Source organism: Protopterus annectens, chromosome 3.part0 (genome assembly GCF_019279795.1).
Source record: "Protopterus annectens isolate FY-2018-M chromosome 3.part0, PAN1.0, whole genome shotgun sequence".
NCBI lineage: Eukaryota > Metazoa > Chordata > Ceratodontiformes > Protopteridae > Protopterus > Protopterus annectens.
This window is the reverse complement of record NC_056731.1, coordinates 1,495,801,314-1,495,823,176: the sequence shown is the minus strand read 5'-3', so window position 1 is coordinate 1,495,823,176 and position 21,863 is coordinate 1,495,801,314. Positions and strand designations below refer to the sequence as shown.

The 21,863-nt window shown below is 43.0% G+C and overlaps 1 protein-coding gene across 1 annotated transcript in view; it reads right to left on the bottom strand.

The window, feature by feature from the left end:
• The window catches only part of TCEA1 (transcription elongation factor A1), a gene marked incomplete in the record, with an annotated part of 560,757 nt that overhangs the window by 219,992 nt on the left and 318,902 nt on the right, over positions 1 to 21,863 (bottom strand). Inside the window, 1 exon segment of the mRNA XM_044065512.1 lies at positions 7,277 to 7,423. Within this exon segment, the coding sequence (XP_043921447.1) occupies positions 7,277 to 7,423 (147 nt within the window).

Below are 21,863 nucleotides of genomic sequence, written 5' to 3'. Positions count from 1 at the left end.
CCCTGCCTCTGGAGGGGGAATCATTTTGTGCATCCTGAAAAAACTTCTGCGACTTCCTGAACCACATTTTCCCACCCTTCTGGCCCTTGGGGTAAGGTCTACAAGACATGGAAAAACGGACTCCCACTGCAGGCAGGGTTTTTCCTTTCTGCTCACACCTAGTGAGAGTGTCCTTCACCTTGGTTCCGAACGATGAACCGTCAAAGGGGGCATTGGTGAACGTGGACTTGAAGGCCTCTGCGAAATTTCAAAGGCACATCCAGGAGTGTCTCCTAAGAACCCTCTGCCCTACTCACTCCATCGGCTGCGTATGAAATCAGCCTCATGGAGGAGTTGGTAAGGGAATTTAGGGTAGATATCTTTGTATTGACCTTCTGTGCCACGGCATCAGAAATGTTACCCTGCAGAAAATCTCCTCTCTCTTTTAGGAGATCTCTCTGGAGCCTTGTAAAATGCATCAAGTAGTTCAGCGCCACAGTGTAAAGGCCGCTGAGGTAAACACACGCTTCCCATTCCAGTCCATAGCCCGGGACTCCTTGTTAGGTGGATGAACGGTAGGCAAAGTTTCAGCAAGTTCCTTCCTAGTGGCTGCTGCCACCACCACGGCATCTACTGGTACGCCTTTTGTTAGATATTCCTTGTCAGTGGGGGTGGACAAAATCTTATTGGGTCTCCTAGGGACCGGTTCCACAGTGTCAAAATTTTCTGACACCAGTGACGATGGGGGCAGAGTATCGGTGCTGTAAGAGGCAGCCGATGATCTGGAAGCACGCTTCTCATAACCTCGAAGGCTGATCCCCCCTGCTCCGAAGGCAAACTAACTGTAGAGGATACAGTAGTAGCCCTCAATGCCGAGAAGATGAGGTCCGAAGCAGATGTCTGGTCCAAGCTCACTCGAGCCGAAGCACTGAGAGGAAGCCTTGGAACCGATTAAGATCGATCCGAGCCCTCCCCCTCGGGTCCGACCAAAGAACTGTGGACCCTCGACCCTGTGGACAGAGCCGATGGGGTCGGAGAAGAAATCGGAACAGAGAGACCAAGCAAGGCTACTGGAACCGACCTAACAGCACCCGACGGAACCAACAACTCTGGCTCCGAAGGCTGAGAAAGGCTCGGAGGAGGAACAACAAAGGATGAAGAGGCCCATAGGCTCCAGAGCTGACTGGGTTGGAGCCGAAATCAATTTGGCAAACACCGATGACTGAAGCAGTTTCTTCACCACTATCAACGTCCTCATCGTAAAGGGTCCTGGAGGATATAGTTGGAGATCTGGATCTCCCTACGGAAGGGGACTTGCGTGAAGGAGAAACCTGTTGAATAACTGGAGACCGGCTCTGAACCAAAATATCCATGACTGGCTCTGAAAGGCTGGGAGCCGATACGGACTTAGTCAAGGCACTACCTTCTGTCGGCACCGAGGGTAATGGAACCGAAGAAGGAGAAGCTGTTCTAGCAACTTTCTCTGGCAGCTCCGAAGAAACAAATGGAGCCAGAGAGCGCTTCTTGGAAGTCTTTTTGTCCTTTTTAGCTGGAGAGGATAAGGCACTGAAGACTTAAAGTCTTCCTCGAAGGAGTGTTTAAGCAATCCTTTCAAAATGAGCTTGTTCTTCCTCTTCTGTAGTACACGGGGACTGAAGGAATGACAAATGAAGCAGGACTCTTGGAGGTGAATAGCCCCCAAGCAGTACACGCACAGAGTGCCCATCAGTCAAAGACATTTTATTGTTGCATTCAACACACTTTTTAAAGCCCGAAGGCCTGTGTTCCTTAAAATCCTTGGGCATGCTAAATAAAGGAGAACACACACCGGTACAAAGCAATACGTACACACACCGGACCCAACTAAACCCCGCACGGGAAACTAAAGCCTCTAACTAAAAACGGTCTAGTAACCCAAGGGAAAAAAGACTACAGGGAGGACTAGGTCCTCCAACTTAAACAGACCTAGCCCAGGGAAACAAAGGCAGGATAGCACCACTAGCCAGACACAACACTAAAAGCTAACAGAATGGAGCACCAAACCAAAGACCACACAGAAACAATGGGGAGGACTAGGTCCTCTAACAAACAGGCCTAGCTCTTGGGAAGAAAGGAAACGAACGGGATACCAAAACGGCCAAAGAAAAGGCCACAAAAACAGCAAAAGAAGCAAATCAAAGGCAGTATAACACCACTACCACACACACACAGCTATGAAAATAGCTTTTTTGAGCAACAAGTCAAAAGTTTATAAAAAGTTTATAAACAGTATACTTAGCCACGGCCAAAAGCGAGACCACGTCTGAGCGTAATGAGCAGCAAACGAGATCTGGGGAATAGACCTGTTGCATGATGGGATACCTCAGCCACGAGCCAATTGAAGACTTCGAGCTAGAGTATGGCAGAGTCAGAGCAGCGGTTCGGCTCCGAACCCACGGGTAAGAATGAAGGCGAAATTGGACTACATAACATCTATCTTTATCTATTGGATTAGGAATGACTTTCATTCCATGTTTAATGGGAAATTCATATTTACTTGTATGTGATACTTTAGAATTAATGTTTTATAAAAGTACTTTTTTAAAGCCTGACCAGAATTTTACCCTACTTGGATTTAAAGAAGAAAGGACATAAAATTACACTCCCAAGTTTACACACAAAAAATAACACTCAATGTTATCAGAGAATAAGGTATAACTATTATAATCAAAATAAAAAAAAAAGAAGCAAAATGTTTCTTCCAACAATAACTTGAAATGGATTTAACATTCTTATCATTAAATACTAATGGCTTAAATAAAGCAAATAAAAGATCAAACTTACTAAAATATTTAAATCTAAATAAGGCACAAGTAGCATTTCTCCAGGAAATGCATTTTAAGACTAATGATAGCTTTATTTGGAACCCAAAGGACTATACAGTCTTAGCTCAATCCTCCCACAGAACAAAGACAAAAGGAGCATCAATTCTCTGGAAGAAAAACAATCACTCCAAAAGTTATTTATAAATATGAAGACAAAGAAGGTCTACTAGCATTTGTTATAATTAAATTTAATAACAAAATATGGACCTTAGCTAATCTATTTTGGTTCCCAGGAATTGGAACAGGAACAGTTAAAAAAAACACCTAGATTTTATTTCCAACAGTTATAAAGGAAATCTTATACTGGGAGGAGACTTTAATTGTACCTTCGAAGCTTCTGAAACCACGAGAAGTCTTTTCGCATAGCAACTATTTCAAAATCCTTAAAAAGATGGATTGATTCATTTCATTTAATAGACACAAAGTAAATGATGATAAATCCTTATTTTCCCATAAAGACCATAGATTTGGAACACAAACCAGAACAGACAAATCGTAGTTCAAGATTTACAAACAAAAATCCTCAACTTCTCAATAGTCGATGCCCCTTCTCAGATCATGACTCGCTGATAATGAAGCTCCAAACAGAGTTTAAACCTTTAATCCTCTCAACTAGAATTCCATCATATATCACGAAAATTAAAGAATTCAGACCTGGATGTGGTCAGAACTACAATTATTTCTTGAAATTAATAATACAAAAGAAATCAGTAGAGTCATGGTTTGGGACTCATTAAAAGCGTATTTATTTGGTAAGACCCTTAGCTGGTACAAAAACAAAGTCAGAGAGTGGGAAAAAATTATTAGACTTGCAAATCAGACTCTTGACAGCAAAATCTAAAAAAAAATCAGAATTGTCCAGAAGTCAAAAAAGAAATAGAGGAATTAAATAAAAAAAGATAATGAAATTCTAACACACACAACTTGTCTAGCCTTGGAAAAATTAAAAATAAACTCATTAGCCACCTCCCCCAGATATCTACATAACTTATCTACAAGAATTAAAATACAATCTAAAGCAAATAACATTAGAAGTATATATCATGAAAAGAAAGGGAAAAACGTATCAGATATAGGAGACATCTTTGAAGATTTCGGTTCCATTACATGGAACACTTCAAAAAAGATTTAGATACCAACCAAATAAACAGATACAAACCTTATCAATATAAAATAAATTACCGAAAACTTAAAACTAGACCTACAAAAACCTATATCCTACAAAGAAATTGTTGACAAGATAAAAGAAAGTAAATCTAACAAACCTCCAGGGATAGATGTTATAATTACAGAAATTTACAAACTCTTCCCTTCAACAGTATCTCCCTTTTTCATAAAACTTTGCTAGAAGTCCAGTCAGAAGCAAAAATACCACCCTCATGGAAATATTCTCTCAACACCAATTTTAAAAGGTAATAAACCATCAGACCTTTGCACCTCATACAGACCTATATCATTACTGAATAATGATTACAAAATATTCATGTCAATCCTAGCTAACAGAATAAATATCCCACTTTCAAAAACAATTAATAATGATCAAACTGGATTTTTATATAACAGGCACACACATGATAATATTAAAAGGATACTTACCTCTTACAGATTATGTGAATAAAGAAGCTAGAGAAACACTTGTAATCAGATTAGACATAGAAATTCCCTCAACTGGGAATATGTATTTAAAACTTTAGCATTATTTGAATTTCCTCCTCCCTTCATCTTATTACTAAAAACATATATATTAATAACTCAGCCCACATTAAATTAGGTTCTTTCACCTCAGAATCTATCCATATAACGGAGGGTACTAAACAAGGATGCCCCCTTTCTCCTATTTTATTTGCTTTGGCTATAGAAATACTTACAGAAATAATGCGCAACAATCCAAGAACAAAAGGAATAGAAGTCTATGACCAGTTGTTGTATCTTTCGGCTTTTTCCCCGGTTAGGGGTCGCCACAGCGGAACTCTGGTCCGCTTATGATTGGTAGTTGATTTTTATGTGCCGAGTTACCAGCCCTGATGCACAACCTTCAAAAAAGGTATGCCCATTCACGCACGTCTCCACGCAGAAGACGCTCTAGCTAAGAACCGAACCGGACAGCGTCTTACTGTGAGGCGACAACGCTAGCACCACCACCAGAAGTCTATGACCAGTACATATCTAAAATAATGCTTTTTGCTGATATTTTATTAAACCTATCAAAGAGCCATTAGGAGAGCTAGAAGAAGTAATGAAGAAATTTTATAAGACTTTAGGTCTACACTTTAAATAGATCAACATTTCTATTTTTAAATAAGAAAAAAGAACTACAAGTTACAGATAAATCCATCATAGGAAAACAAGAACTTACGCTAAATTATTTAGGAATAGTGTTATGCTAAAATATAAACGAAATATTAATAAATTATAAAAACATTAAAACAAAAATATATATAGAAAAGTGGAAAAAAATTATATTAACTTTTGAAGACAGATTGCAATTAATAAAAATGGTCTTATTGCCAAAAACACTATATGTAGCATTAGCAATACAGTTAATTCCTGAAAGATGCATTCTTAAAGAAATAAACTCATGTTTAATAAAATTTTTATGGTATCCCAAAAAGAATAGAGTAGCTCTAACTCATCACATTAGACCATGGAAACAAGGAGGATTGAACTTCCCAGAAATAGAAATGTACATAAAAGCATCTGTGCTTAAAACTACAATAGACTGGATAAACCCAAATTATTTTGCCAACTGGAAAGAATTAACAACGGCTATATTAACAAATGAATTTAATCTGTTAATTTTTTTAACAGTAGACAAATCAAACAAACCCTGGTACATACTATGCATAAGTATACAATATAATATAACAAAACTTTCTAAAACAACCCTGATTAATCATTACATCACTTCCTTTAGGAAACTAATCAATGCAGGCATGCATCTAAAATTTTGGTTTGCCCTTTTAACCCCATTCACCATCACTAAGAACTTTCCTCACAAAATATATAGGGAAACAATAACCTCCTGGGAACAAAATGGATTCTTATGCTGGTTTCATTGTGTAAATAAATTAAATGTTTTAGATGTACATATGATAAAAACTGCTTACAATATTCCAACACAGAACTGGTTAACCTTACAAAGCATTCTAATGTACACTCAATACTTATGCATATTAATTAATAATTCATTTAAAGATATTCCAAATCCAATAAGCTTTCTTTATGAATTTATATATAATAGTTGTGAAAAGAAAAATTCTATTTCAAATCTATATAAAAAGTTAACATATAAAAATTCCCTATCATACTGGCAGTTCTTAAAAGGTCAGTCATTGCAGTTAATAGAAGAAATTAAAACTAACATCTTACTATTAGTTAATTACACCTCTAACACACACACAGTACTGGAAAATATTTAACTGGAAATACTTGCATATAGCATTTTTAACACCAGATAGAATTAAAAAGATCAGTACTACTACAAATGTTTTCTGTTGGAGGTGTGAAAAGTCAAAACAGACTGGATTCATATTTTTTATGAATGTAATAAAATTAAATCATATTGGAATGGAATCAATCATTTTTTTACTAACTTTATTTAATGAATCATTTACCTTAAAGTATTGATTATACTAAATGTAAATGAAGGTCCCTACATGAATAAGACAAATATGTATTTGTTATGTACAATACTTGCTATAGCTAGGAAATGCATAACCAGAAGGTGGAATTCAAATACACCCCCGACCTTGGAAGAATTCTACACTTTACTGTAGACAACTGCATCGATGGAAATAAAAATCAAAGAACTACGAATCTATCCCAGGCCATTGGTAAATAATCCTTGGAAGAAAGTTATATCCTTGTTGGACACTCTGCAATAATCAATATTGTATCTCTGATAATTGATCTGTTAATTCTATATTTAATTACATACAGTGTATATAACAATGTCAGGCTATTGTAAGTATTGTATATAGTTTAAAATATTTAAAAATATTATGTAAATGTTATTTTAATTGAAAATAAAAAAATATTTGAGGAAAGAATCAATGCGAACCTAAATCAATGTGCCAATCAAAAACAGAGAAATGAACAAACCAAATTATTCTTGAAAAAAGTACTGAAAGGACATCAGACAGGCTGGAATATAAAAAAAATTAAAAATTAATAAGAAATATAAAATTGAGAGAAAGTCTGTCTTGTGTGGAAACATGAAATAGTGCTGCTTTTTTGTTTTCATGGATGTGGAGTTCTGAACATGCAACAGACAAAAGTGAGCAAGATGGGGAGAATTCATAAACAGAGTGATTTCAAAAATACAGGAAAATAGTTGTAACACCACTCCTGGTGGAGATGCAAACTGCTGGTTAAGAAACAGAGTAGATAAGGCAGATCAAGTGATTATTACCCATATAAACATTTCAGCTTACCTGTGTATAAGTACAGTTCTTCTTTTTACATTTGCCACAGGTAAACAGGTCAGTCACGGTACCACCAGTCTTAGCCATTTGGTGTTCTCTGATTGCCTCTTTGGTTAGGTTTTTACGCATCTCCTTTAACTCATCACTGGCCATTTCCTAATAAATGAAAAAAAGAAAAGAGTGTAGCAAGTAAACTGAAAAAGTACAGTTTTGTACCTACCATAAATGTAGATGTTCGAAGATCCACATTGCTGCAGTCCTTACACTTGGGTAGTCCGCTGTCCTCGGTCGGCCCGAATATCAAAGTATTAGGCTGACGTCGGTCAAGGCGCTTAAGACTGACATCAGGACGTCAGGGTATAAATGCGCATGACCGACGTCATATCCTCAGTCTTTTCTTGCCCCAGATGTCAGAAGACCCTAAAAAGAAAGGTCAAAACCAAAAGACAGCAAAAACCAACCAACCCCCCTTGCACTAATCATATGTACAATATATACAATATCCACAATATTCACAACCCAAACCACACAACCGCCTCTAACAACAGAGGGCAAGGAGGGAGGGTAAATTGGACTGCACAAATGTGGATCTTGAACATCTACATTTATGGTAGGTACAAAACTGTACTATGTTCTTCATCTCACATTGCTGCAGTCCTTACACTTGGGTAGAATCCCAAAGCAGAGGTAAGGGAGGATGGCAAAACTATAAAGCAGTAGGAGCTGCCAAAATGCCCTGTAAAATTGCAGTGGCAAAACCAGCCCTAGATTTAGAGTAAAGTGGAAGGTGGTAATGTTTAGAGAAAGTATGCACTGAACTCCAAGTAGCTGCCTCCAAAATATCTTTAGTTGCCACCCCCCTTAAAAAGCTGTAGAAGTGGCAGTAGCCCTAGTGGAATGAGGCCTAATCCCAGCTGGAATCTCCTTACCATGATGGGAATAACAGAAAGCAATACAAAACCCAATCCACTTAGAAATAGTTTGTTTTGACACAGGCTTGCCCTGAGAACCCAAAGCAAATGAAACAAATAACTGCTGAGACTGCCTGAACCCTTTAGTTCTGCTCAAATAATATCGTAACTGCCTGTGTATATCCAAAGTGTGCAAAATCTTTTCCCCTTTATTTTGGGGTTTGCATAAAAGTAGGCAAATGAATAGTTTGGTTTAAAGCCACACTAGAAACCACTTTAGGCATAAAGGAAGGATTAGTACGCAAAGATACCCTATCCTTATGGAAAATTAAGAAAGGCTCAACTGCCATAAGGGCCTGTAATTCAGAAACCCTTCTCGCAGAGGTAATGGCCAACAAAAAAGCAGTCTTCCATGATAAATATTTCAACTCGGCAGTAGCTGCAGGCTCAAAAGGTTGTAGAGTGAGTTTCTCCAACACAAAATTGAGATCCCAAGCAGGAGTAGGAGCTCTACGTGGGGGTCTTATATTCTTTGCCCCTCTAAGGAATTGCTTAAACAAAGGATGAGAAAACAATGGTGGGTCACAGTCATAGTGAGCAGAAATTGCTGCAGCATGAACCTTAATAGAACAGAAGGACAACCCTTTGTCCAGTAACTCAGTAAGATATTGAAGAGCCACACTTAAATTAGGCTTAGAAACATCAAATTCCTTTGCTGTACTCCAAAATAAAAATCTCTTCCATTTATCTGTACACTTTCCTTGTACTAGGCCTTCTGGCCTCCAAAATAACATTCAAAACTTGCTGTGGAAGCTGAGACCCTCCAGGGTTTAAAACAGAATATGCCAGGCTGTTAGGTGAAGAGAGTGAAGTTTGACATTGAGTAAATGACTGTTCTCCTGAGACAGCAGGTGTGGAATCCAAGGCAAAGGCCATGGAGGCTCCTGCCAGACTTCTCAGTAATGGGTACCAGTGCTGTCGAGGCCAATCTGGAGCTATTAAAATCATCCTTGGCTTGTCCTGTCTGACCTTCAGGAGTACCTTTGGGAGGAGAGGCAGAGGTGGAAAGGCATACACATGAAGATTGCTCCAATTGAATGAAAGAGCATCCACTTTCCAAGCTGTGGGATGAAACCTTTTTGTGCAAAACTTTGGCAGCTGGTAGTTTAGTGGAGAAGCGAACAGATCTATGTCTGGAGTTCCCCATAACACTGTCAATTTCTGAAATACATGAGGATCCAATTTCCACTCGTGGGAATCCATAATTTGTCTGCTCAACACATCTGCTAAGGAGTTCTGTGCTCTGGGCAGAAACTTTGCATGAAGATTTAGCTGTAAACAGAGCATTCTCCCACAAAATCATTGCTTGTCTGCATAGCGGATAAGAATGTGTTCCCCTTGCTTGTTGATGTACCACATGACAGTTGTGTTGTCTGTTAGAACCAACACCTGCCCTGGAAGAAGTAAATCCTTGAAAGCTATTAAAGCAAATTGGACTGCTAACATCTCCTTCAAGTTGATATGTAGATGTTGAAGTCTGGCAGGCCACGTGTCTTGTACCCACTTTCCATTTAGATGAGCTCCCCAAGCTTTGTCTGAGGCATCCGTCGTTAGAATCTGACTCGCATCTGGCCGGGTCACAGAGAGTCCCTTGTTTAGGTGACATTCCTGAGCCCACCACAAAAATTCCTTTTGAATGCAAGGTATTATCTGAATGACAGTGTCCATATCTTGGCAGTGCTGTGTCCATACATTTTTGAGATACCATTGTATCTTCCTCATATGCAGTTTGGCATTGGGAAGCACCAGAATACAAGATGCCATGAACCCCAAGGCTTGAAGGACTGTCCTTGCAGTCAGCCTGGACTGATGAGACAATTGATGGAAGTAAAGAGAAAGATTCTTTTGTTTGTCCGGGGTCAAAAGGCCATCTGGGATGCTGTATTCAGTCTCACACCCAGAAAGCACATGTCCTGAGAGGGTACTAGACTGGACTTTATTTCGTTCACAGAATACCCCAGGCATCTTAGCACTGCTATCACATATTGTAAATGATGAAGAAGTTCGTCCTTTCCTTGGGCCAGAATCAGGCAATCGTCCAAATAAGGATAGATCTGTATTCCTCTTAGCCTGAAGAAAGCTATCACTGGAGCCAGAACCTTTGTGAACACTCTGGGTGCAGTAGATAAGCCAAAGGGCAATGCAGAGAACTGATAATGAGAAGTCCCAGCCCGAAAACGCAGATACTTCCTGCAACTTAGCCTGATAGGAACATGAAGGTAAGCCTCCTTGAGATCCAGAGTCACCATCCCGTGATCTTTGCCCAGCAGAGGTAAAAGCTGTTGTAACGTCAACATTTTGAACTTGGGAATGTCCAGATAAGTGTTGAGGATAGATAAATCCAAAATTGGTCTCCACGTGTTCCCCTTCTTTGGTACTAGGAACAGGCGAGAATAAAATCCTAGGCCCACTTCTGGCAGAGGGACCGTTGTATGGCCCCATTTGAAGTAGCAGAGAAATTTGTCTGTGAGCCTCTAGTCTTTGCTGAGGAGGAACGTCCGGCATGCCTTTGAAAGGAGGCAAGGTATGGAAATAAAACTTGTAACCTTGGTGTATGATATCCAATACCCATCTGTCTTGGGTAATCAAACTCCAATTTTCCTTGAAGAGTGCCAACCTTCCTCCCAAAGGTGCTGCCAGGCAAGAAGGATCTGGCAGCTGAAAAGGTAGGTCATTGGGCCTGTTTACGAAAGGACTGGCCCGTGCCCTCACCGAAGATTGTGCAGGTGAACTCCCTGTCCTAGGCCTAAAGGAGCTCTGAGCTCTGCCCCTACCACGTCTAGATCTACCCCTAGACTGTGAATCATAAGAAGGGTACGTCCACCCCTTAGCAGGCCAATTCCTACTAAACTTGGAGGCTGAACTTGCAAAAAATCTTTAACAGCCTGCATAGATTTAGCCTTGTCTTCCATTTTCTTCAAGACTGACTCCACAGGTGAACCAAACAACACATCAGACTGTAAAGGAGCATCCAAAATCCTTGTCTTAACATGGTCAGATAAATTCTGATCCCTCAGCCAGGTGTGCCTGCGAAGAACTGATCCAGTGGCAGCCACCCTAGACGAGGCCTGTACAGCATCAAAGCCACATTGTAAAGAATGCTTACCCACCTGTTCAGAGACATGTACCAAATCTTGTAATTCTTTACACTCAATGCCTTCCGCCAGAGCATCTACCTTATACTTCAACTGAGAAAGAAGATAGTTTTGATATTTCAACATGTGAAACTGGCAATTCAAAGCCCTCATAGCTAAGGTGGAAGAAGTATAGACTTTCTTTCCCCATCTATCCAAAGCTCTGGCCTCTATCTGGAGGAACCAGATTTTTTAAAACAGAGGCCTTGACACCCTTAGGTCCCTGACTAACAGTTTCTGGGTCCGCCCTAGGACTCTTATAAAGATATTTATGAGCCTCAGGCACCCTGTAATACCTATCCGGTTTAACAGGAGCAGGAGGCAAAGAATCAGGATTAAGAGAAGCCTCTGCAAACACATCATCCACAACATCCAGAACAGGTGGTATAGCCAAAGGCCTATGCTGGGGTAAAAGCAAAAATTCCCTAAGCCTTTTCCTGGAATCAGAGAAGTCCTGACCTTCCCACTTAAAATGTTCCCTCATGGAATGAAGAGTCTCTGAAAAGAAAAATCCTCTGGAGGAGAAGCAGAAGGAGTCGAATCATCTGCATCAGAATCAGAATAAGGAGAGTACTCCTGCAAGTCTTCAGCCAAGACTCTGAAACATCCGAAGCCTGCTCAAAACTCCCCAACTCTGGTTCCACCCTAGGCCTCTTATCAGGAGGGGCAAAGAACCTCTAATCAAAGTAATTAAATCTTCTGCCATTTTAAGCATGTGCTTCTTGGGCACAGATCCTGATGAACTAGGAGTGACCCCAACAGAAGCTAAACCTGGCCTGCCTCTGGGAGAAGCCTTGGAAACAGAAGGAGAGGGCCTAACCACCCTAGGAAGGGAGGGAGTACAGTAACCTGAGAAGCCCCTTCAGCCTGACCTGCCTCCTGAGAGGCCACATCCTGCAATATCAAAGTCTCCCCCTGGGACTCCAGAGAAGCCTCCGGCGGAACCACCGGTTCCACTGACGCCTCTAAAGAACCGGCGTCCGCACAGACGACTCTTCTTGCCTGGGTTTAGCTGCTTTGTCTTTGCGCTTCTTGAAGAAGCGGGCCGGAGCATCCGGCGGCATATTATAATTGCACCGCTTCAAGACCAACCTGGCACAATCTAACCTTCGCTAATAGTGCTTATTGAACCTAGCACAAAAGCGACACCCAACAACGTCGTGCTCAGGCCCCAAACAAGGAATACACAAAGTATGATAGTCCCTATGCGGTATCTGCTTCCCACAAGAAATACAGTTATTCACTTTTTCTGACATCCGGTAAACCACTGAGGCAAGAAAAAACTAAAATATTCCCCAACGGGGTACTTAGCCAACTTTGACTCGGTCTGAAACTCCGAATTCGAAAAATTTCAGAACGCCGAACGGCACTTGCAACGCTGCTTCTGCATCGGACCATGCGGCAAAAGAGACTGAGGATATGACGTCGGTCATGCGCATTTATACCCTGACGTCCTGATGTCAGTCTTAAGCGCCTTGACCGACGTCAGCCTAATACTTTGATATTCGGGCCGACCGAGGACAGCGGACTACCCAAGTGTAAGGACTGCAGCAATGTGAGATGAAGAACATCAAGAGAAGGGAGAAGCAAAAAAGCTGAAACTAGACATTTGAAAAAAAAAAAAAAGATGTTACATGCAACAGATGAAAACAATAATAATGTCTTATAATGACAATAGTTTATATCTTATCGTAATTACACTTTCCATATCTTGAAATATGAATTGCCTCACAAATATATACAAAAAAAAAGTACTGAACTACATTAAAAATGCAGAGTGCAAAGAGCTATGCGGCGGCAGGAGACACATTTGGAAAGAAATGAGATGTGAATTTGATAAAGTATTTCAAGATGGTTATTCAAAAGAACATCTGGGACAAAGGAAAATGGGAGTACTTATATTAATTGCTAGAGGAGCTCCAATACTGATAGATTAGGGGAAAAAGAGCATATCTGCAGTAGTAAGGGGCTACTGGCAAGGGAGGAAGGTTACGCTGGCCTGTACTTATACTCCATTTAAAACGTACAGTTGCATACACTTTCCATAAATGTAGATGTTCGAGTGTATTCACTGTTGCAGCCATCACCTACCTGTGAGTTACCCCTGGTATGGTAGCCCTTGGCCGGCCCGAATATCAGAGTCAATGTTTTTCTGCATCAGCTGCTGTCGCTTGCTGCCTGACTTCAAGTAGTCAGTGCTACAAAGGAAGGCAGCCGATGCCATTACATTAGTTTTTCTTGCCCTAACTAGTCAGAGGCCCAACTAAATATGGTGAAGTGGTCCTGGTGGCTAAAAGCCAACATTAGAAGCTTATGTCTCCCTAAAGAAAGAAGATACAAGGGGGAAGGAGGGTGGGAAACCAGAAATGCAACAGTGAATACACTCTAACATCTACATTTATGGTAAGTGTACACAACTGTACTATTCTCTGTGTTTCACTTTTGCAGTCATCACCTGTGGAAAGATTCCCAAAGCTGAGGAGAGGGGTGGTAGGAATAGTAAGAGACCTAGGAATGGGTCAGCATGCCCTGCAGAAGCACACCCTGCCCTAGCCTTAGAAAATAGAGGTAGGTGGTAATGCTTGGTAAAGGTATGAACAGAAATCCAGGTGGCAGCTTCCAGGATGTCCCTGGTGGGAACTCCTCTGAGGAATCCTGTGGAAGTGGAGGCTGCATTAGTAGAATGGGTTCGAATAGACTTACAGGGGGAGTTTCCCATGCAATCTGTAGCAGAAATATATACAGTGCGATACCCACTTGGAAATGGTTTGTTTGGAAAAGGGCTTCCCCTCTGCCCTTGGGGCAAAAGTGATAAGTAGTTGGTCTGTTTTCCTGAAGGGTTTAGTAGGGTCCAGATAGCATCTGAGCTGTCTGTGCACATCTAGTGAGTGCAGAATTCTTTCCCCCTTCCTTAGAGGGTTAGGAAAGAAAAGAAGGTGGACAGATGTATGGCCTGGTTGACAGTTACATTAGATACCACCTTGGGAATAAAGGATGGATTAGTCCTCAGGGAGATTCTCTCTGCATGGAAGATGACGAAGGGCTCAATGGCCATCAGTGCCTGAAGTTCTGAAACTCTTCTGGCTGAGGTGATAGCTAGGAGAAAAGCAGTCTTCCAGGAGAGGTATCTTAGTTCTGCTGAAGCAGCAGGTTAGAACGGTGGTGGTTAGTTTTTCCAAAACATAATTCAGGCCAAGGCTGGAGTGGGTAAGCCTTCTGGGAGGTCTGATATTAGAAGCCCTCTGCGGAATTGTTTAATCAAAGGATGGGAGAAAGTACAGTTGTGTACCTACCATAAATGTAGATGTTAGAGTGTATTCACTGTTGCAGGCATTACACTTGGGTTATCCTGCTGGCAGGCTACCTGCAGTCGGCCTGAATTCCGAAGTCCTGGTCCGGCGTCTGTTGCTGTCGCCTCTTCCTGACGTCAGTGCGCCAGGGGTATATAAGCAGCAGCAGACGCCATTTTTTTTCAGTTTTTCTTGCCCCAGATGTCAGGTGCCCCCAAAAGGGTAGGCTAAAAATACTGCTTATAAAAAGCATGCACTAAAATAAACATCACCTTCATCTACAAGCTAATACACCACATAGGTTGTATAGAATAGAGAAGTACAGATAAGTCCTAAAGAAAGGGGGATGGTGGGTGGGTAACCTGGACTGCAACAGTGAATACACTCGAACATCTACTTTTATGGTAGGTACACAACTGTACTATGTTCATCGTGTTTCACTGTTGCAGTCATTACACTTGGGTTGAATCCCAAAGCAGAGGTTGGGGTGGCAGAGTCTAAATAGGATTAGGAGTGGCTATGAGGCCCTGCAGAACTGCAGTGGCGAAGCCTGCTCTGGATTTAGAGTAAAGAGGTAAGTGGTAGTGCTTGGTAAAGGTGTGCACTGAACTCCAAGTTGCAGTCTCCAAAATTTCATTGGTTGGTACTCCTCTGAGAAAGGCTGCTGATGTGGCTGCTGTCCTGGTAGAATGTGGCCTAATATTCTTAGGTACTGATTGCTGTGCATAGCAGAAACGAATGCAGTCTCCTATCCATTTTGAAATAGTCTGCTTTGAAATAGCCTTTCCTTGTGATCCTGCAGCATATGCCACAAAAAGTTGCTCAGTCTTTCTGAAAGCTTTAGTTTTGTCCAGGTAGAAGTGTAGCTGTCTGTGTATGTCCAAAGAATGCAGAAGTCTCTCCCCTTTATTCTGGGGATTTGGATAAAAAGTTGGCAAATGAATGGTTTGGTTAAGAGCCACACTGGATACTACACCTTTGGCATAAATGTTGGGTTTGTCTTTAGAGAAACCCTGTCCGGATGGAAAATGATAAAAGGCTCCACTGCCATTAATGCCTGTAACTCAGACTCTTCTTGCTGAAGTTATTGCTAGGAGCAGAGCAGTTTTCCATGATAAGACTTTTATCTCAGCTGTATTGGCCGGCTCAAAAGGAGGCAGTGTGAGCTTTTCCAAGACAAAATTGAGGTCCCATGTAGTATCGGTGCTCTCCTTGGGGGTCTTATGTTTTTGGCCACTCTGAGCTACTGTCTTAGCAGTGGATGTGAAAAAATAGGAGGTTCCGTATTGTAATGAGCTGAAATGGCAGAGGCATGGATCTTAGAGGAGAAGGATAGACCTTTGTCCAACATCTCAGTTAGGTATTGTAAAATCTGAGGAATATTTGGAACAAGTGGTTCAAGTCCTTGTGCCTGGTTCCAAGCACAGAATCTCTTCCATTTTTCTGCATCAGGTGCTGGGCCTCCAGGCTTCCAAAATGACATCCATAACTGCTTTAGAGAGAGGTGTATTCTGAGTGGTTATATTATTCGCCATACAGCTAAATTTAAGGTTCTGAGTTGGCTGTGCAGGATCTGATTGTTTTATTGGGTCAGAAGATGAGGAATTTGAGGTAAAGTCCAGGCTGGGCCCTGAGACACATTCTTTAGGATTGGGTACCAGTGCTGGCATGGCCAGTCTGGGGCAATCAGAATAATTTTTGGCTTCTCTTGTCTGACCATCTTGGGGAGGAGAGGCAGGGGAGGAAAGGCATATACTGTCAGGACTTTCCAGCTGAATGATAGAGCATCTACATTCCATGCTTGAGTGTGATAAGTCCTTGCGCAGAATCTCTGTAGCTGGCAGTTGTGAGGGGAGGCAAATAGATCTATGTCTGGGCATCCCCATTTCCTTGTTATCATGCTGAAGACTTGTGGATCTAGTTTCCACTCATGAGGGTCCATGAGGTTTTTGCTTAGTTCGTCTGCCAGAGTATTTTTCTTTCCTGGCAGGAATTGTGCCTGTAGATGTACTTGATAGGTCAATGCTGTGTTCCACAAAGTCATGGTTTGCCTGCAGAGGGGGAAAGGAATGTGTGCCCCCCTCCTTGCTTGTTTATGTACCACATGACTGTAGTATTGTCCGTCTTAAGTTGTCCTGGATGAAGTAGATCCTTGAAGGCTGTCGGGGCATTCTGTACAGCTAGCATCACTTTTTGATTAATATGAAGATGCATTTGGTCTGCGGGCCACGTGCCCTGAATACAGTTTCCCGCCATGTGTGCCCCCAGGCATAATCTGATGCATCTGTTAGTGTCTGCCTGGCTGTGGGTAAAGTGAAAGGCTGTCCCTTGCTGTGGTGACGGGCCAGAGCCCACCATCGAAACTCTTGTTGCAGGCAGGGAATGAGAGTAATTATTGTCTCCAGGCTGTGGCAATGTTGAGTCCAAACACTTTTTAGATACCATTGTAGCTTCCTCATATGCAGTCTTACATATGGAATTAGCAGAATGCAGGATGCCATGAAGCCCAAAACCTGCAAAATTTTTCTTGCAGGAAGCTGGGTCTTCGTTGCCATCACTTGGAAGTAATGAGTCAGTTGCCTTTGTTTGTCTGGCGTGAGATGAGCCATCTGGGCAGTTGTATTTAAGCTTGCACCCAGGAATATTATCTCTTGAAAGGGCACTAGTTTTGATCTCTTTTCATTTACTGTGTACCCTAGGAAAATTAGTAATCTTTTTACAAATGCCAGATGCTTTAGTAGAATGTCCATGCTCTCTGCTTGAATAAGGCAGTCGTCCAAGTAGGGATATATTTGAATTCCTTTTTGTCTGCAAAATGGAATTACTGGTGGCAGGCATTTTGTGAAGACCCTGGGTGCAGTAGATAAGCCAAAGGGCAGTGCAGAGAATTGGTAATGCATTGAGCCAGCTATGAATCTGAGGTAACTTCTGCAAGATTGTCTAATTGGGACATGCAGGTATGCCTCTGAGGCCCAAAGTAACGAGCCAAGCCTTCTTGCCCAGTATCGGTAGAAGTTGCTGCAGTGTCAACATTCTGAATTTTGGAACGTCCAGGAAAGCATTTAGAGTAGACAGGTCCAGTACTGGTCTCCAGGCTTTGTCCTTTCTGGGTACCAAAAAAAGTCTTGAGTAAAATCCTTGCCCCTGCTCTTGCTGTGGTACGTTTTGAATTGCCCTCATGTCCATGAGAGCAAAAATTTGTTTTTGTGCCTCTGCCCAATGATTGTGTGGCAGGTCTGGCATACCGTTTGCCCTTGGGAGGGTGTGAAAGTGGAACCTGTAGCCCTGAGAAATAATATTCAGTACCCATTTGTCCTGGGTGATTATGTGCCAATTTTGTGAGAAAAGTGCTAGTTTTCCCCCTAAGGGTGCTACCAAAAGGTAAGTGCTTGGCATTGGTAGTGGGAAGTCATTGAGACTGTTTCCTATATGGTTGTGATTTGTCTTCTCCGCCTTAGGAGGCTGAAGCACCCCATTGTTTATGTCTGTATGAGCTTGGGGGCTGAGATCTGCCTCTTGGGCATCTGTATCTGCCTCTTTGTGGCCTGTCTGACACTGGAAAGAACCAATTTTTAGAAGGCCAGTTCCTGCTAAATCTGGGTGGCTGAACCTGTAACAAATCCTTTACTGTCTGCATTGATTTTGCTTTATCCTCCATACACCTCTTCTGCCTTAACACCAAACAAAGCATCATGCTGTAATAACACATCCAATAATTTTGCTTTAACATGATCAGGTAAACTCTGTTCTTTTAACCAAGCATGCCTTCGAATGACAGAACCTGTAACTGCGGCTCTGCAAAAAGCCTCTAATGAATCAAAACCACATTGTAAAGTATGCTTTCCCACTTGTTCAGCTGCATGCAATAAAATAAGTTATGTACTCACCATAACGTTCCATCTGAGTAGGTAACCTTCATTTGTCTGCAACCTTTGGGATTCGGATCCGAGCCGGCAATCTTTCATAGCTTAGATCCGAGCTCCTAGCTCCTCCCCTTCACCCATAATCCCCTGCTAACCCTGACTGACCTCAGATCAAGTTTGCCCATAGCCAAAAAAGCTAATAAAAGAGTATAACTACCTTGCTTAAAGAGCAGGGTAAAACCTCTAACCAAAGAACATCCGAAGGTCAGGGGGAAGGAGGGTGGGACGGTTGCAGACAAATGAAGGTTACCTACTCAGATGGAATGTTATGGTGAGTACATAACTTCTTAATCTGAAGTAGTTAACTTCATTTGTCAGCAACCTTTGGGACAGAGTCCCCAGCTACCTGAATCCTGGGTGGCCTTCATGGAAGGATGTTCCGGAGCACTGCAGAGCCAAAGTATGCTCTCCCTCTGGAGATAATATCCAACTTATAATGGTTGATAAAGGTATGAGGTGAAGCCCAAGTGGCTGCTGAACAAATATCATCCAGGGGTACTCTAGACCAAAAGGCAGCAGAAGTAGACATGGACCGAGTAGAGTGGGCACGGACTCCATGAGGTGCGGGCCTGCCAGAAGTTTCATAAGCCAAAAGGATGCATTGCGAGATCCACTTCGACAAGGTGACCTTCGATACCGGTTTACCTAGGTTAAAATTTGGCAAAGGAGACAAACAACTGGTCGGATTGTCTATGACCAGCTGTTCTGTGAATGTAAAAATGTAGCTGTCTATGCACATCTAAAGAATGTAGTTTGTATTCTCCTTTGTTCTGGTATTCAGGAAAGAAGACTGGTAGGTTAATGGATTGGTTAATATTTGCCTGGGAAGCAATCTTGGGAAGAAATGAGGGATTGGTCCTGAGGTAAACCTATCCTTGTGGAAGGTCAAGTAAGGAGGCTTGACACAGAGCTTGAAGTTCAGAGACCCTCCTAGCCGAATTAATAGCAAGGAGAAATGCAGTTTTCCCTGATAAATGTTTGAGATCAGCTGAAGCTGCAGGTTCAAAAGGGGGAGCTGTTAAGGCCTGAAGTACTAAAGTCAGATCCCAGGGAGGCACTACTTCCTTAACTGGGGGCCTGAGTAGGAAGGTGCCCTTCAAAAAGGTCTTACATAACTTAGTGGTAATTAATGGGCCCAGTTCATGTCCCACGTGGTAATGAGAGATAGCCGCTAGTTGAACTTTGACTGTGGAACAGCTAGCCCCCTGATGAAAAAGCCCTGAAAGGAAATCCAAAACGGCAGGTAACGGAGCTGTGAAAGGATCCAGGTTCTGATGCTTCACCCAAATAGCGAAACGTTTCCATTTACTATTATAGACTTTCCTAGTAGAAGGCTTGTGTGCTGCTACTAGGATAGCTTTAACTGGGGACGAGATACCGGGAGTCCTAGCTACAAGTGGAACTGGAGCAACCAAGCCGTAAGCTTGAGGTTGACCAGGTTCGGGACTGGGAGACCTAGGGGGTGGGAAATCAGATCCGGGAGGGGATCTAGAATCCAAGGCGGATTCAGCAGATGAGACCATAAGTAAGGGAACCAAGCTTGACGAGGCCAGAATGGGACAATGAGGATAATTTTGCTCCCCAACCGACTGGCTTTCTGTAGGAGTTTTAGCATCGGAGGTAGAGGGGGATAAGCATAAAGAAGACCGGGAGGCCAAGCATGCATCAGAGCGTCTCTCGGGGATTCCCCGGCGGGGGGAATTGGAGCGAAGTAGCTGTTGCATTTCGTGTTTGAAGGAGAGGCGAAACGATTGCAACAGGGTTACCCCCATACGGCAAATATCCGCTTCGCTACCTGAGGTAGGAGAGAACACTCATAGGGAGACAGTATGGTGCGACTGAGTTTGTCCGCCAGAATGTTGGACCGTCCCGGAATGTGCGTTGCAATAAGAAAGCGGTTGGTGGAGATCGCCCATTCCCACACTCTCATAGCTTCTCGACAGAGTGGGTAGGACCTGGTTCCCCCCTGTTTGGTTATGTACCAGACCATAGACATGTTGTCTGACTGGACTGCAACTGTTCCTGAAGGGAGGAGGCTCTGAAGTGCTTGCAACGAGAGCAGCACTGCCCTCATCTCTAGAACATTGATATGCAGTGAGGTCTCTGTCGTTCCACATGCCTTGGACCGTCCTGCTCGCATAATGCCCCCCCACCTGAGGAGAGAGGCATCCGTGGTCACCGTGGCGAGTGGAGGGGCCATGGAGAAGGGACGTCCCGCTTGAAGGTCCGGGGATTGCAACCACCATGCGAGAGCCCTTCTGCAAGCCTTGCTGAGTGGAATGGGGTGACAGAGGGCAACGACGGAAGGACCACTGGACTTGGAGAGTCCACTGTAAAACCCTCATGTTCAGGCGAGCCATGGGGAGCAGGGTAATCGCGGCCGCCATGGAGCCCAGCGCCCTCTGGACCAATCCAGCTGGAGGAGCCGATGATACCAAAATGGCCCACACATGAAGCCTCAGGGTGTGAAGTCACTCGGTGGTTAAGAAGGCTAGAAGGTTGTTGGTGTCTAACCTGGCCCCAATAAAAATCTATCACCCGAATCGGGCTGAGAAGGGACTTGCCGTGTTGACGGTGATCCCCAGCTGGGGAGCAAGGTGTAGAAAGTAATTCCTGGCTGAACAGAGTAGATGTCTTGTTGGGGCGGTCAGGAGCCAGTCGTCTAGGTATGGAAAGACCTGCATTCCCTGGAGCCTCAGGTGGGCCGCTATCACTGCTAATACCTTGGTGAACACCCTGGGGGCTGAGGTGAGACCGAAGGGAAGGACCCTGAATTGGTAATGACTGGCTCCTAGCCGGAAGCGGAGAAACCTCCTGGAGCGTTTGTCCATCAAAATGCAGTAATACGCATCCTTGATGTCTATTGAGCACATCCAGTCGCTCTCCCGCAACAGGGGGAGAATGGACTGAAGTGTAATCATCCGGAACTTCTCCTTGGTTACAGACAGGTTCAGGAGGGAGAGATAGAGGATTGGCCTTAGGTCCCCCGTCTTTTTTGGCACCAAAAAGAACCTGGAGTAGTAACCCGATCCGAACTGGTCTGGGGGGAACATGTTGGATGGCTCTTTTTTCTAAGAGCTGCTGAATTTCCGCAGCCGCGGCCTCCCTCTGATCGGGCGGGACTTCGGGGAGGCGTTTGGATTCGAGAGGGATGCGAGAAAAGGGAATTTGGTATCCTCTGGATATGATGCGAAGCACCCAGCGGTCTGTTGTGATGGACTCCCAAGCTGCCAGGTGCCTCGAAAAACGTCCCCCAACTGCCTCCAAAGAGGAGCAGT